Source organism: Agelaius tricolor, unplaced genomic scaffold (genome assembly GCF_023055355.1).
Source record: "Agelaius tricolor isolate 1412-34295 unplaced genomic scaffold, bAgeTri1.0.p SCAF_20, whole genome shotgun sequence".
NCBI lineage: Eukaryota > Metazoa > Chordata > Aves > Passeriformes > Icteridae > Agelaius > Agelaius tricolor.
In genome coordinates, this window is record NW_027269280.1 from 7876868 (window position 1) to 7894621 (window position 17754).

General features: G+C 39.1%; 1 protein-coding gene across 1 annotated transcript; it reads right to left on the minus strand.

Moving 5' to 3' along the window:
* Window positions 1-4276: 4276 nt before the first annotated feature.
* On the minus strand, window positions 4277-17748 carry CDC45 (cell division cycle 45). The gene is made up of 19 exons (XM_071445410.1): window positions 17263-17748; window positions 15905-15964; window positions 15509-15601; window positions 14925-15062; window positions 14211-14357; window positions 13221-13276; window positions 12579-12627; window positions 11915-11976; window positions 11471-11521; window positions 10505-10624; window positions 10053-10184; window positions 9575-9673; window positions 9165-9326; window positions 8828-8966; window positions 8376-8459; window positions 7798-7916; window positions 7293-7369; window positions 5938-6004; window positions 4277-5289 (listed from the first exon to the last, which is right to left on the minus strand). Exons 1-18 carry the CDS (start codon window positions 17311-17313, stop codon window positions 5940-5942), a joined length of 1704 nt encoding a protein of 567 aa, XP_071301511.1. The 5' UTR covers window positions 17314-17748; the 3' UTR covers window positions 4277-5289; window positions 5938-5939.
* Between the last annotated feature and the right edge of the window lie 6 nt (window positions 17749-17754).

Sequence of the window (17754 nt, forward strand, 5' to 3'; positions counted from 1 at the left end):
TGCTATAAAAGACAGCACACCCTTTTGTTGTAAGGGAGTATTATCTCTTTTGCAAGGGCCAGAAAGGAATAATCTAAATTAAAACTGGTTTTGAAAAGAAAACAAAGGACCCAGAATGTCATGGTGCTTGTCTAACATAGGCAACCTAGTCATTAACATGAAGGAGTACCCAGAAAAGTCATCAACAGCTCTTAAGCAGGTGGCAAAGACTTCAGAGAAGGATGCTGTTGAACCAAGGATTAAAAAAAAAAAAAAAAAATCCCCTGTTCTCTTAATAAAATAACCTGAGATCCAGCACTGGAAGGAACTATGTTTTGATACAGCTTCTGTACACATTTTACCTTAGTTTAGTTCATAAGATATGATTAGGCTTGCCCATAAATTCCTACAGGATTGGTCTTAATTCTGGTTTCAGAATGACTTGTGAGCCTTCAGCTCATTGACAATATCATGCATCAGCAACTCTGCTGAGTGCTTGTTGTGATATCAAATTGCCAGACAAGTCTTTATCTCTGGCTATTGAGATTTTAGTGCATTGCCCAGATGCACACCATGGAGCAGACAGCAAGTCAAGGTAACACATGCCAGGATAAGAACCAGCAGCCACAAGTGCCTCGAGGGGGCAGAGGAAGCCAAAATGATTTTATCACCCAGCAGCAGTGACTGGGGAACCCCCATTCTCTGCTCTGTCAGACCCAGGGATGGCATGAGCTTAGGTAGCATGAAATTAGGGATCTCTTGCCTATTTTCAACATGTCTGACCTTTGTGTATCTTCTCTAATTCTGCCACCTTCTGAATGCCAAAAATCAAAACTCAAATGCTTTAAAAGAATGGCACCCAGTCTGAAATAAAAAGCTCCCACAATTTTCTTTCCCTAGTGAATGTTCTGCAATATTTCCTGCTAAGCCTGTGTTTATAACCCAAATGCTTGTACATAAAGGTGGCATTTTTGAGCTCCACCCTGGGCAGCATATTTTTCAGCTCTTGAATCTGCTCCAAGGGAACTTTTAGTACCACCTTGAAGCCAACAATGGTACACAAGTGCCAAGAGGGATTTCAATTTTTCCGTTTAAAGAAACAAACATTTCACTGCTTTCTTTCCCTCAAGCCAGACTTATTCACAAAGGAAATTTCAGAGGAATGTTCTCAAGAATATTCCTTCTACGAGGGAATCAAACCCATTGATTGACAGATGTACCCATAAAATCAAGAAATGATGCTGTTTATTACCGTGAGAACAGTCCTGGTGTTTTATGTTTTGATTCTTACCCACTTGTGATTACTACATTTCCTTTTTAATAAATACTGCTCTGTACTTCTCCCCTCTTTACAAGTCATCACACCCTGAGAGGCCAATTCAACACAACAAAACTGTCTTCAAAGAGCTGCTGTACAAAAGAGACTGATTTTAAAACTTCCTCTTCTGGACTTTACAACTGGGGTGCTCCAGACCAGTGATTAGAGTGATGTAAAGTTTTATTTCTCTTGTATTTCTGGACAGATGAGCACTGGAAATGTTGTCCTGAAAACAGGAGTGGAAAAAGTGAAACTGAAGCATGAAAGATGATCAAACATGACAATTCTAAGGTTCTTCTCCTGCCTCAGTTCTCTAGAGTACATGGGATTTAACTGAACAGTCAAACAGCTCTCCTGCAAACCATTCAGCATTTTAAGGCTGCAATGGCTGCCTCAGATCCTATCAGGTTTACAAGTGATGATTGTTACTTACTAATATAAACTCAAATTGCTGATAGAGCAGCTAAAACCCTCAGATTCTGAAATACCTCTGATTTATTGCTTCTGCCATAGCAGCAGAGCAGTAGGCTCTAAGGGAGTAGTCACAGGGAAGAGTGGGAAGAAAGAGCAGGTACTGCAGCTAAATTTGATATGGCTCATGAGCTAGAGCCCCTATTGATGTAGGACCAACTGTATTTTCATCTAAGCACCAAAGCATAAAAGTCTGATGATAAACATACATACTCCTGTAGATCAAGGCATAATCCCCTAATATCTCCCAATATTCAAGCCAGGAATATTTTCTGTCCTTTCTTACAAAAGGTTTTACAATAGCAAGTAAAAATAATGAATGTTTGCAAAATAATTTGCTTAGAAATCATTGTAGAGATTTTAACTTCCATTAATAAGAGCAACCAGCACTATTACACTGTTCCATAGGGTTTAGTTTTTCACCCAATATCTAGCTGTGCTGCAGATCTGCTCACCACAAAACACTGCACAGGGTAGAATTCTGCAAGGATCCAGGAGGAAGTGAATGCAGATTCCCAGATAATCACTGACAGTGACCAAACACACAGAAACCTCACCTGGCTCAGGGTGCTTTGGGCACAAGGACTGGGCCAGCACTTGTTTGTGTCTGGAAGGAAGCATCAAATGCAGCTGCTTTGTTTCTCTGCCCTTCCCCAGCACCTACTTCTGACATTAGAGGCCAAGAACTGAGCAAAGCCCACTGGCCTCCCCCTGTGGCTGTTATTGCCACAGTCAAACTGGCACAGACTCTGTAGGTTTTTCATACAAGGAAGCTGTAACATTCATTCATTTTTTCTCCTAAAGAGAAATAAGAAAGTAGGTAAGAATTCTTATCCAATAAGCAACCTTGATATTGGTAAGTACAAGTCTATTAAGTCACCACAATTCTTTCATGAAAGAGGATTCACTTCAATTCAAATCAAATCAGGTCCTTACTGTGCAATTCCAATTATGTTTAAATTTATCACTCCATAAAGAACCCAGCCATGAATCACTGAGCAGCAATGGCATAAATCAGCTTGTTCAGCTGCTTCAGTACTTTGGTATTTAAGGATTTTATTTTGTTAAAGGAAAACTAAAACATTTTAAGGGATTTGTTTTATACTGCTATTGTTCTCAGATTAGCAGCAGCAGAAATATTTAAAGAACTGATTAGGAGGCTGCTATTACAGCAAGCAAACACTGGAAGAGTTACTGCAGCTACAGTATAATCCTTAGGGAATGTTTCTATTTGCATTCAGGCATGGCTAGGTGGAATATGACTGTACATTTCAGAGGGTAAGCTGATTTCTCAGTGCTCTATTTCAAAATGAGTCTTAGAGCCACAATTTCTGTTTGGGATAATCAATCAAAAGCATAATTATCTCTTCAGGCAGAGATGTCAAGTGACCATTTTACCCAATCTACACAAATTTCAATGGGCCACTCAAACCATTAAGTTACTGCTGCTGAATGAAACTGCTTTGCAATCTCTTCACACAATTATTCTCTAGGTAGCATTAATATATTAACCAACAAATTCTGTAGCCTAAAATAAACCACATAAGGAGCCTTGGATTCTATTGCCCACATTGTAAAATGCTAACATGTCAAATTTTTATCTATTGGCAGAGACTCCTTCAGGTGTCCATGTAGATTTAATAACTTTCTTTTTACACAGGGTTCCACACTCCTGACTGAGTGTGGACTGACTGATTTATGGCAACATGTGGATGACCTGGGAATCAGTTCAACAGCTGATCAATTCTAAAATTTACAAAAGCATTCTGGGCATTTCCAGCAGATCCTGGGAAAAATTGAACCTTAAAAACCAATAAAAACCAATCAACCAACAAAACCAGTAAAGGAGGGACAAGGAAAGTTTATGTTTTATGCTACACACATTTGGTTGAAGAATCTGGCAGTAAAACAATCAAAAACACATCCCAGCATAAAAATTAGCTCCCACTTCTCATCCTCCCAGTATGACACAACATGCTGAAGCTAAAGGGTAATTGTGCCTGAAAATTTGTCCATTTTTTCAAAACATGAAAGTCACCTAGTAAAAGAAGTCTTAAATATATGATAGGGCTGAAGTAGTTAGTCATTAAATACTGCAGAGATGGCAAAGATTATTTTGTAATAAATAAATTAATTTCCTACATTTATCTGATTTGATTTAATTCACCCAGCAGTTTGCAGCTGACAGATCAAGTGAAAATATTTAGAAGTGCACTCCACTGTCACAGGGACTTGTACCATTTACATATTAATTGGCCTGGCTCTATTTGTTCAAAAGACAGCAGAAACTTTCCATTTCCAGAGACCTAAAGCCCAGCAAGGTAGTTCAGAAAAGTGACAGAATTTCTGTATGCTGTGTAAACCCCAAAATGAGCTGCTAAGGGGCAATATAATTTATTGCCAATACTACCTAGTAAGCATTCAAAACCAAAAGGCAGCCACAGGGATTTTATTCAGATAAGGTGACAACATATTAAAAAGTTCTTAAAAACCCAAACAAACTTCTTCTTTGAATAAAAATAGATAGTTTAATTATGTTGCTGTTGGCTACATTTAAATCACATTTAATATTAAATTAATCTGTATTAAAATATGTACAAAGAATGATGTAATGACAGATAACCTCTATGTATTTGTTACAATACATGAAAACATTGAAGTCACAGTGAATTCAGACAAACACTTCAAGTAGAAGAGCATTCCACATGTACACATATACACAGCAGGGTAAGGCCAAGGAGCCATTTCATATGGCCAAAGTAAAATGAAATCTGCTATGGAACAGGATAAGCTACTGTCAATATTTATAGTGCTACACTCTACACAGAGTTATCATAGTACTTCAGCCTCCTTTCAGGAAAACTATTCCCAGAGTCAAGCTACAAGTGACAATACAGTATCACAATGCATGACTAAAAAGGCTTTATTGATGCTGGCATTCCCTGGATTTTTCATTTGGTATTTGGCAGTTACTCAGTATTTGGATTTTAAAAACCCTGAAATCTAAAAACTCCTCTCACAAAACAAGTCTTTCAATTAAACTACAAGACTTCAATCTGATAATACTAAAAAACATTTTCAGCATTCTAGAACTTCAAGGAGAGTTTCAAATAGTTTGATTAAAAAAATAAAAAGCATTCAAGACAATTTTAAAAGTAGAATTGAACAGTAATATAAATATGGAATTTCAAAACCTATTTTTTGTTATCAGTCAACAACTGAACATCACAAGAGTACATCTACTAATAAAAGCAGGCTTGATAAATAGAAATCCAATGTACAAACACCAGGTGAGAGCCTTTGCCATTACCAGGGTAGGATGCTTAGAAAAAGATGTGTTCAATATCTCTGTGCTGAGATCAAAATCCCTTTGGCCTCCCAAAAGGCATAAAAACACCAGTCCAGGCCTGTACCAGTACCTAAGACACACCAAAACTGCAGCACCATGAACTTTGGAACATCCAAAACCATTTCAGAGGGTCTCATCCTCAGCTTCCAGCACAAGGAGCCAAAAGGCACCACTGCATAACAAGAGCAGAAGACAAAACAGTCAGTAGGCAGAGGGTAAAGAAAGGAACAAATGGATGTAGAAACCCTGTGAGCCATGCATGCCTCTGCTGTCTAACAAGCTGCTTTGGACCAGTGTGCAGCTACTTGACAACTACAAACAAATTCTTACATCCCCATCTCTGTTCCAGGTAGAAACTACACACCAACCTAGGCTACAACCCTAACACTGGGAAAGAGAAATGCAAATTCTGCATTAACATCAAAGCCAGTGGCACTGCTGTGGCCAAAATTCCATCCTGAGCTCAAAGAAGCCATCAGAATTAAATGTCAGTAACAGAGGATCAGCTACAATTAACCAATATTTCTCTCACAACACAAACTCCTTTTCCACCATGAGTTAAAAAGCCACAAAAAGTTAGGAACAATGACAGAGAAGCTCAGGGATGATGAAACTTAAATAAATCTCTTCAGGATGAAAAAATTTTGCTTTCACATTGTCTGCCTCCTCCTCCAAAGGAAAACAGTTGTCTTTGTAAGAAACTCTCAGCTTCAATTTATATTTTCACTGAAAGTTGCCATATTTTAAAAAAATATTCTACAGATAGTGGCACATTACTAGATTTATAATAATTTTCAAAGTAATCCTTACAGTGTCTTACCTTTAAGACAAGAGAGAAATGAGTGCATCCAGAAACTTGCTCCGATCTTCTGTTTTCAATTCAATTACTAAAATATGAAATATTTTATTACAGGATGCAAATAACTGACAGATATACCAGATATCACCAGAAGATATACCAGGTATCTTCTCTTGAAGAACAATAAGCCTGAGTAAACCCATTTATATTCTTACCCATCTTTAAGAAGGAGAAGCAAATTTGAACAAAATGCAAAGGACATTGTTTATCTTGTGCTTAAATATTAGCAAACTAATTTGCAGGTCCTTGTCGCCATGATATTTTCTGAAAAGTCCCTTTGCCAGGATTTTTCTTCTGAGAAGCTGAGAAGCCTCAGAAGACAAGAAAAACAATAATTATCTGCTGCTGTGGAATGCAACAGGTGAATCTCTGATTGGTCCATGTTGATTGTTTTTAATTAATGGCCAATCACAGTCAGCTGGCTCGGACTCTCTGAGTGACACAAGCTTTTGTTATCATTCCTTTCTATTCCTTGCCAGCCTTCTGATGAAATCCTTTCTTCTATTCTTTTAGTATAGTTTTAGTATATAATTTTCTTTTAATATAATATATATCATAAAATAATAAATCAGCCTTCTGAAACATGGAGTCAAGATTCTCATCTCATCCCGGGACCTCTGCGAACACCACCACAGGTGCTCACTCCACAACAGAGCAGGCACTTAAATCTAAGAATATTTCTGAGTATGTTCAACATGCATAGATAGATACTGTTTAAAAAGCCTGTCTCTTTTTTAAGCATGTGCAAGATAGGCTGATTTCACTGCTCAAGTGTCCCATCAACACCACACTGCTAAATCAAGGACTGTGAAGTGCACATGTGCAAACCATCAGGGCATGCAGAACACACACTGTCTGAGAAAGCCAGGCTGGGTGCTCTGTGCTTTGTGCACGGGCTGGGTGCCCTGTGCTTTGTGCACGGGCTGGGTGCTCTGTCCACCGGCTGGGGGCCCTGCGCTCTGTGCACGGGCTGGGTGCCCTGCGCTTTGTGCACGGGCTGGGGGCCCTGCGCTCTGTGCAACGGGCTGGGTGCCCTGCGCACAGATTGGGTGCCCTGCGCTTTGTGCCTGGGCCGAGTGCCCTGCACACAGATTGGGTGCCCTGCGCTTTGTGCACGGGCTGGGTGCTCTGCGCACAGATTGGGTGCCCTGCGCTTTGTGCCCGGGCCGAGTGCCCTGCACACAGATTGGGTGCCCTGCGCTTTGTGCACAGATTGAGCGCTCTGCGCTCTGTGCAGCGGGAGGCAGAGGCTCTGAAAGTGGCCGAGCCTCCCGCGGGCCGTGCCGGCACCGCCCCCTGCGGGCCCCGCTACTCACTGGACATCTGGAAGTGGTTGTGCAGCGTCCGGGAGCTGGTGCTCTCCGCAGCCTTCTCGAAGGCTCTTCCAAAAAAGCTGAGGCAGGAGCAGAAATACGGATGAGTGTCACGGGAAAGGATGTTTACTGAGGTAGAAGCAAGGAACTTTTTCCTGGCTGAGAGGTGGAAATGGATTCCAGATGTTTTTACAGGTGCTGTGTATTCAACATGCACCTCACTCACTTGCAAAAATTTTTATATTGGAGGCTTTTAGAAATGAAGTCATGGGCCATATAGTGAACTATTTCCTTCTTTTAAGAGGGAAGGAAAAGAAAAACCTTGCAAGGATTGCAAGATCCTGCTTGAAGATCTGTATCCTCTCTCAAAGTACCCCATGCACACAGTATACAGAAGGTGTGTTTCTAAGAAGGAGACCATTCAAGTCAACATAATCATTGTTAAATAGTACAGGAAAGATATATTTTCTTCAGAGACAGGTTTAGAACTTGTAAACACTTTGCTTACTTCTTTTTGTCTGAGCTTTCTGTCTCTGGAGGAATCCCCACCATGATCACAGTTCCCTGTTCAACATCCATGGGTGCAGCCATGACCAGGGGCAGCAGCTTGCAGCGCTTGTTTTTTGTCTGGAAGTCAGAAAGTCTCTTTGTTACACGGGGTCAGAAAGCAATTTAATATCAGCTCTCCATGTGAAATAGCATTACAAATAGCCACCTAAGGATACAGATATTCTGCAGTTCAAAGAAGGTGGTTTCTTTACAGGATATCTTAATTCACTGTTCCTTACAGTAAAAGTCACTTTAAGGACTAACAGAAATTTCAGTGATGTACTCCCTCAAAACTTACAAAATTACACAAATGTTCAGATTGTTATTATCTTGGTAATGAAAACTCAATGCTATGAAGTCTCCAGATAAGTATCTTCCCTAGAGAAGCATTCACAAATATGCTAAAATCATACAATCAGCAGAAAATTATTAATAGTTTCCTCTAATGTTTTTAATAATCAACTGCAAGTATCTGACAGAACAGTAAGTACTACACCAGCCAGAAGTTTGTGAGTGAAATGCTTTTGATTTACTTACAGAGCAAACGAAGGATTTCAGTAAGTATTTACTAAGCAGACATAGAGACACTGGTTTGGAAAACAGTTTCACATCTGGTGTGCCCTGGGGAAAAAAAAATATTTCAATGACAGCCCAAGGTGATTCTTGCTCTTACTTAGTTTTTATTATCTACTAACAAGTCTAGAAGCTGTGTGTGGCTCAAAGAACACCACCAAGAACCGTTTCAATACAGGAGGTTGAGCTCACCCAGCTTTGCAGCAAAGCCCTCTCCCCTTTATGAGGGGTGATTCTGCCTTTGGGAGTTCAGAGCAATGTCAATATTGACCCATCAGGGCACTGCACAGTACAGAGATATTGGTTCTTTCTTACAGAGTAATTCTTGCTGTGCCAAGCACTTAGGGCAACTGTTATTCAAGGATAATACAGTCAAAAAGGAGAGTCAAATGAGAGCCCAAATACACAATTCTGACCTCCATGAGGGAGCAATAAAGAAATGGCCCCTGGGAAATGACAAGGTTGGTGCAAATACAGCTGGCCACTGTCTGCTGAATGGCACGTAGCTGCTTTTTGGCCAGGTCCAGTCCTTGGTGTAGCTTGTCCAGGTTACCTCTGCAACAAAAAGAATAGACACTTCCTTAGTACAATAAAGTTTTTCACATTAAAATTATATCAAAATACTATTCACAGGGATATTTTGATTTTTTAATTCAATAGCTTATGAAGCAACAATTCATATTTCAGATCCATAATCCCAATACATTTCCCTAAATAAAATTGCAAAATACTGAAGAGGCATATTTTCAGTACCTGGAGAGACTGTCCAAAGCCTTAATGAAATTTGTTGTTTCAGGCCCCTCTTTCTCTATGTTCTCCATGAGAGAAGTTGTTGCATAAACTATGTCACTTGCTGAGAACTTGTTCTTAAAGCCAAAGTGAATGCTGAAAGTCTGAACTCGCAAATCTTTCATTCTGCAAAATGAAACAGACCCAGAAAATTCATTAACATTATCAACAGTGACCAGCTGTCTCCCCAGTTTGTTAATCTTAAGCACATGAAGAAAAACCTTATACTAACATTTGCAACAAATCCAGTGTTACTTTGTCAATCTAAGAATCATATTTTTAAAAACAACATATTAGAGCATCATCATACAAAAATATTTGAACTTAATTGAAAAGTATTTTCAGATAAAACATTTATATTTAAAACAATTTACCCAAATTTGTTTGCAGATTCTTCAATCATCTCCCGAAGATTTTCTTTCAAGGACATGTCCATGGAATTAAACTTCTGTTTCACTTGCTTCAAGGGCAAACTAAGAACAGAAGGAAAAAAATTAATTGACAGGTATGCCAGAAGAAACAAGTATTTTGCCTTTTTCTCATAGGACTTTAAAAATTATTAGATAATTTAACAAGGTTAAGTCTGACTAAATTTGCATGCATTTGTTTTTTCAGTCATGGAAAAGTGAATACAAAGAAGCAGAGGTTATTTACTGAGCTGCCATTCCATAAAAGCATACAGCAAATGTTCCTTGTAAACCAATACACAAGTTGTGTAACTCAGAGGCACTGCCACCTATTCAGAGCCCCACAATCATATTTAAAAGCTGACAGCTTGAGTACTTGCAAGCTATATTCTGAGTATTTTCCTGTAAGCCATTGAAAAAAATGATGCAAATTTTTTTAACTCACCCCATGTCAGCCAAAAACTCCTGGAGCCTCTTCTGCCCTTGCACAGACCAAAGCTTGAGGCTGGCAGAGGTGTAGCAGGTGTTACAGAGACTTTCATAGAGAGACCAGTGCTGGTACAGTGCCAGGCGCAGGCTGAGCAGGAGTTATGGCAAACAATTGCAAACACAAATATCCTCTGACCCTACAAACTCCACAAGCAGGACAGGATTCAGCTGCCCCTACATATTGCATAAAATGCAGTCAGGAGCTCAGGTGAGGTAACAATGGTGATTTGTAACCAGCTCTGAAAGGTTAAGCTGAACTGAAGCCCCATGAGCAGCTGAAACAGGGATCCATCCACTATAAAACATTTCCCTTTATTTATTTCAATTCTCAGCAGAGATGGTGCTGGCAATTTTTTCCCCTAGATAAAAACTCCAGAGGGATTCACCCCAGAGCTTCTTGAAGGATACTCATACTCAAATGCAATTCTCATGCAGTCAATGGACAGGGAGTTCTCCTCGTCCTCGTTGCGGTGGTTGTGGCGGGAGACGTGGCGCTGCAGGACCCCAATGTCAGTCACGTACTTCATCCTGCACACAAACAATCTGTCACTTCACCTTCTGCCTGGGAATGTTTGTTCTTGATTACAAGAAAATAAAAATGCTTCCTAAAGTCTGCAGCATGAAAACTGTAGATACATTTTTAAACCCTCCCAACTCTTTAAATAATGTTTTTTCAATATTCATCTTTTTAGCCAGGCAATTAAAATTGAAAAACAAAACAAAAAAAAACCACCCACCACAAAAAACCCAAAACAAAACAAAATAATACTACAAAACCAAACAATAGACTGACCAAAGAAATCAGAAATATCTTGTAGCATATTACAAGGTAAGTGCAATGTACTATTACACTTATCTATTTTAAAATGTCCATGTATTAGTAAAAATACAACACCAGAATGAAAATATTAGAATTCTGATCATATCTAGTAGAAAATAAAAAAGAGGAAAAAATATCTGAAACTTGTTATCTAAAACTGTAAAGGAACCTTGAGGATACAGAACACACAAGTTTCTTCCTTTAATAAAGCTGTATCAAGTTCATGCTCAGGTAAACTACCATTAAACATAATTTCCTCCTAGATCAGAAGTGATTGATTTATAATTTGGTGAAAAACAAAGTTAGCTTAAAAATTCTAAATAACAGAAAATAATTTTTTAAATAAACACATTCCTATCTTTGGAAGGCAACAGATCACATTCAGGCATTAATATATTTAATATCACTGTTAATTACTTATCTGTTATAATAAAACCCTTACGTTTCCTGATCTCTACTAATTGCTGCAAGCTATTCCCCAAAAAAACATTTAAATGATAGACAAATAAATAAAAAAGAATAAGGATAAAAAAGATTAAAAAAAACTTTCTTACTGAGTGATTTTATCTTGGACCCATTGATCTGTTAGGCCAACAATAGCCCACCTAAAATTTTTTAGGAAAAAAAGAAATAGAAAAAAAAGGTTAAACCAACAAATATTCCAATAGAGTATATTATATTTAACCCTCTAAGTATGTAACAGAACAAATCAGAACCATTATTTACCAGCAGTACAGAGAAGTTAATAACAAAGTTATCTACTGCTATTCCCTCTTTTGCAGACATACACATACAGTACCAATCTCCCTTTTTTCATGCAAAATCTGTTGTTGCTTTTAATTAATTTAAACAGATGCATCCTCTGGCTGAAGACAAGTATCCACTCCCAAAAGAAACTGGAATCTCATAATGAAATCAAATGATCTTGGGAAATCTTGCCTGCCTTTGTGGCAGGTTTAAGCTTCCAATCTGTACAGAAAATGATGATGGAAACCTACCACAACATGTCATTCAAGTCCTTAGACATGACCCATGCCAGATCAAACATCACCATTGCAGACTGCAAGAGGGAGAAGCAAAAGGACAAATGAACACAAGACACAGTTCACTAAACAAACAGAACAGATCAATCTGCCAAGTCCTAGCACGTTCCTAAAGCCTGGAAATCCCCCTGCAGTCTGACAATCTGCCAGCTTCTTCCCAAAATACTAATAAGAAAGAAAAATATTCTAGTGAGCTCGGTAAACCTGCATTATATATAAAGCAAACAATTAAATATAAATAATCAGAGAGGCCAAATGACAGAAAGAACAGTCTGATGCCCTAAGTGCTGTGTTTGGGATATTCTGACACTCTGAAAGACAACAACCTCCCTACATGCTCAAGCCTCTTTGTGACAGTATTTTGTAAATAGATAGATACCCTTGCAAAGATTGAAAAAAAGCCATAAAACATTCAACTAAGTTAAACTACTTGTATATATAAACTGCATCATATATATAACAATAAGATACAGAAATGCAAGGTGCAATAACATTATTATATTGAATAGTATTATTAGATAATTATATAATTGTAATAGATAATTATAACATTGAACATTGCCCAATTACATTTACACTGTCACCTTAAAGTTTTATGGCAAACAGAGTTTATACTTACTGAGGTTCCATGGTATTCATATTGTTCATAATCAAAAAGAATTTCTCGTCTAAAATGGGGAAAAAAACCCAGATTTGAATAAGTGGGGAACTGGTCATTGCAGCAAATTAAAAAAAATAAGCCAGAAATGGTGATTAATATTTAAATTTCATTTAAGCAATTAAAAATATTAAACCTAGGCTAGAAATTGTTTATCTGCAAGGCAATTAGACTTTAATAACAATGTGGAAACCACACTGAAATGTACTCATAAAGCAAAATGAAAAATAACTACATTATCATTCCTCAAATCCCATTTTATCTGATTTGTTTCTGCTCATTCCTATTGACTACAGTGGGATTGTAAAAGTAGAAAACAGAAGGACAAATTTCACCCCAAGACAGACAAGATAAGAACATTACAGCTGTTAGAACTGAGCCAATGCACCTACTGGTACTCAAATTTTAAATTATTATTTACAATTTCCTCCATTTAAACAATTTATCTTTATATATGAAATATCTCTTTCAACTTTCTAAACAAAATTATAACCAAAGCATCTTGCAAATCACAGTTTGTTATCTTGTGTTTCTATTCTTAACACAATTTTAATTAAAGAATAAAAGAAAAAGAAGCAACATAAGAAAAACCCATTTACACACCTGCGTGCTTCCCATTCTCTCCTTTGTCTCCTTTTCATTGTCCTCTCTATTACCTCCTGTAAATTAATTTCCAGGATGTTAAAAAGCAAGAAAAAATATTCTAATAGATGAGCATCTAAATACATCAATTATTAAGCTTTAATTTAAAAAATGTAATTAAAATTTTCATTAAAAATATTTCTTCTTCTTAAAAAAAAAAATTGCCACTAATAATATGTAATGAGAAAAGTGTTACCAAAAATACTGCCAAGGAGCACACATAAGATCTTTGTGAAATATTTAACAGATCTGAGAAAAGCTTTTGTGTATTTGTAATTTTCTTTTGAATTGGATAGCTTCTTTGGCTAAGGTAGTGCCTTTTCAAATTACTAGGAAAAAAAAAGTCCAATGCTAATGGGAAGATAACAAAGATAACATGAAATATTTATTAAATCTAAGGATGTCTTCATATTTAGTTGTCCCTTAATGTTGCCGGTCTCATGCCTTTGTTTGCTTTTGTAATATGAATAGAAAATATGCTACAAGTAACATGGCAAATTAAATTTCATGTGTACACTTAATAGACTTTTGTTAGTTTACTGTTACAAGCACAGATAAAATGCATTGCTAAACTATTTGTGAGCTTATATCTTCTCAAACAGTTTTTTTGTAAAAGGAGTTAATATTTAAACAACTTCTACTGCTAGACTGCCAAGCCCACAGCACACATCAGGAGATGGATCTCTCCAGTTCATTGATTATACAAAGAATTATGCATAAGTAAATTCAAACAGGTTTTTTTTTATTTGGAGAAAATATTTCTGTGTAGTTCAGGTAAATAAATATTTTATTTATGTGAAACTACCTGTTGTTATAGATTATTTTTAAATCTTGCACTTGGATTGGTGATCTAATGGAACACAACTTTTAAACTCAAATATAATTATGACATAAATTATATGTAATAGCAGTGCTCTTTTTCTTCCTTTCAGAGCACAGCAGTGAACAAACCTCCTCAAAACGTCTGCGCTTCTCCAGGGGCTCTGAGCCACCACTTTCATTCTCTGAGTCCTCTTCCTCTTCCTCCTCCTCATCTCTGAAGATGTCATCGTAAGCAGGAACATCGAGATCATCCTCTTGCTTGACCAACAGCTTAATCTAGCAAGGAGAAAACTGTATTTTAGACTAAGAATCTAAAATGCACTCCTACTTAGAAAAGAAACTAAAAATTCATTTAGGCTGTATTAACTGCTAGCATAAAAAAACAGTGGTTTTTAATACAAATACCATTCTGATTTATTGAAAATAAGAGTAGAAATTCACATTCCTTTGTTAGAGCATTATTGAAAACATTATCATTTTAATGCTTGTTAAAATAAAATAATTTGTGCTTAATACTTTAAATTCTAGGTGCTGCTAGATGTTGAGACATCATACATGTCAGATTCTGAAGGGATGTTTATCCTCTGATTTATGGCAGTTTGATTTACAGCAAAAAGATTAACGGGTGCTTACTACTGACCACTACCACATTGCTGACATTAGATTTCACTACTGGAAAAAGGATTTTTTCTGGTCATGTACATTACTCCTGCAAATATTTATTTATTAATGCTGCTTTCTGACCTACAAGCTAATGTTCTAAGCAGTTTTGCAAACACAGAAAAGCACTACACTGCTCACCACCACACTCTGGGGAGGTTTTTATGAAAGAAAAGCTTTTACCTGTGTGTCATTGTAAACGTTCACTACATTGATCGGTCTGTGACTGTCACATACAAAAAAATAAGTGTCTTCTTCAGGCTGCAAGATTTCCAGGAGGTCTACATTGGCACCACAATTAATAAGTACAAAGTATTTGAACTGCAATCAAAAGCAGATAAAAAACCAAGAAACTCATTACTTAAATTGCCAGGAAACATGGAAAACTGAAAATACATTTACAAAACCTACAGAGCACTCATCATTACCAAAACTTGGGTTTACTTTCTGATATTTGATGTCTCTGAGGTAGATTTTTTTTTTAAGGCAAAGCACATAATTCAGGGATGTTGGACATTTAATACCAGCACCTTGATATCTCATAATTTGTGCAAACTTCATTTGACTCTATCAACATTATTGCACATTTGTTGGAGGTGATGTTAAAAACCTGAGAAGTTTATTACTGGTGTGTTAAAATGTAACCACAGCTTTAAGAAACCACTAAAAATAATGAGATTAGGTGTTGACATTTCAAATTGGGGAAGGGAAGCAGTTTATCTTTACAAGAGATGAGCTGCAGCTCAAAAATTTCCCGTATTTTTCACCTGATCTTTATGCTCCAGAAAGGCAGTTTCAAGCTCTTGCCACCCAGCCACTGGCACGAGTGTGTATTGCACATGGTCACACTGAAACAAAGCCTGCAAGGAAGGAACAGCTGTGAGCAGAGGGGAGGGGAAACGGCCTCTCTGCAATGCTACACCAGGCTACGGCTCTGCTCCACACAAACCCTTAAAATAAAGACATCCCATCCCTAATGACAAATCTACAGGAGCTCTGAGACTGTGAATCACCAGTTTTCAGTGCTATAACTCATGGAAGCAAAGGCTACAAAAGCAGATTAAAGCTTCCCCCTCTCCCCAGTTCACACCCATGTACAGCATCCCAGGGCATGCATATTTTCTCATGTTGTCAGCCTGCAGTGACAATGAACCCAGACTTACTTGGAGTATTTTACAAGCACATAATGCATCGACATCTGAAGCAACAAGAAGAAGAACACGCTGTAAAAACAACAAAATAATGGCATTAATATAGGTGCCAAATAAAGCATGCTGGTACATGAAATGCATAGAACACTGAGTCACCAAAAATCCAGACAGGCATCATCATAAGCATAAAACAAGATTGCTTTTGGACGGACACCACAACCAAAATCAACCAAATCAGTTTGGATATCTGTCAATATTAAAAACAAGCAACTCCACATATCCAAAATGTGTCAGCTCCTTTAGGGATATGTAATTACACAAACTCCTCTGAACCTCACATACTTTTGAAGTTTCACACCTAGTCAAACCCTACAATTATTTTCATTGTGTTTAGAAGGGCTTTTGTTTTCAGCACAGATCTCCAATTTTAACTAAAAAAAAAATCTGTAGCAAAAGCAAGAGCAAGGAAACTCAAGAAATAAATTCTTTCACCTAAATCAAAGTTGGCTGGTATTTTTTTGGAGGGGGGAGGGACAGGTTGGTTGCTTCAGCTTTTGTTTGTTTTGTGAGAGTGTTGTTTTAGCAGGGAAAGGGTGTTTTGAGATCTTGCTCACAGCTGGAGATATTAAGATAAATGCTTTCATTTGCACAGTCCGTAATGTAATTTCATTGGCAGAAATGCCAAAAGACTGTCCAACAAAAGCTTCACCACCTTACCACAGTGAAAGGAGTTAAGCAAACCCTGGGTTAACAATACAAGTTGCAAACAGATGTGCTACAAGATTGCAGGAAAACCAATAAAGATGACAGAAAAGAGCATTTAGCGTCTGGGCAAATAACAGCAAAACGGTTAGAAAGATATTAAAATAAATAATTCAGAGATGTCATTGTTAAACATGAGATCCAGAACGCACAAAAACACTTTTGCGGAAGGAGGCGATCCATAAGTGAAAACCCTGGCAAGACGTCACGGCACTGACGCTGCTTTGTCCCGGTTCCCAAGGGTAGGGAAGGGGAAAACACCCGGGAAAAGGATTTTTACCACCCGGGAACGGGATTTTTACCACCCGGGAACGCGATTTTTAGCACTCTGGTGACCGCCGGCCCACCCCCTCCCTCAGCGCGGCCGCCCGACCGGTGCTCCCCGCCGCCGACCTCCGCCCCGCAGCCCCTGGCGCGGGGCCAGCATCGCCCCAGAGCACCGCAGCTCTTCAGCCGGTTCGCCTCGGCCACCACGGGCAGACCGGGGACGCCCCACACCGACCCTGCGCCGTGAGGCGGCGGGAAGCGCGGCAGCCCAAAGCGGGGAAAGCCCATGGAGGGGCCGCTCGGGGTGCCGGCCCCGGCCGGTCACGGCGCGCTGCCCGCACCTGGGTGACGATCACATCGTAGAACTCCCGGCGGCAGTCGGAGACGAACATGGCGGGAATGGGCGCGCGCGGCGGGAACGGGCGGCAGCCGCAGGCCGCGCCCGCTCAAACTGGGCGCCAAAGCAGCGCCCAGAGCCTCTCATTGGTCCGCGCCTCACAGAGCGCTGGCCAATAGAAACGCGCCCATCCCGCCTCTTCAGGGCGATCTGCCCAATCCTTTCCGGGGGTTCGCCAATGGGATGCGGAGAAGGCGGTGACGATGTGCGCTGCTGGCCAATCCTGAGAGGGCCTCGGCCGGAAGCACCCTGCCGGGTGTTTTCGCTGAGTTTGCCATCTTTGCTAAGGGCGACTTGCTTGCTTTGCCATTAAAAGGAGCCCGGAGAAGGGGCGGCAGGGCCCCGTCAGCACCCGATGACCGAAAAGAAGCCGAGAGAGCAGGAGGGGCTCCCGGCGATGGCCGCCTCGGAGGGCGCGAGGGCCGGGCTTCCGCCC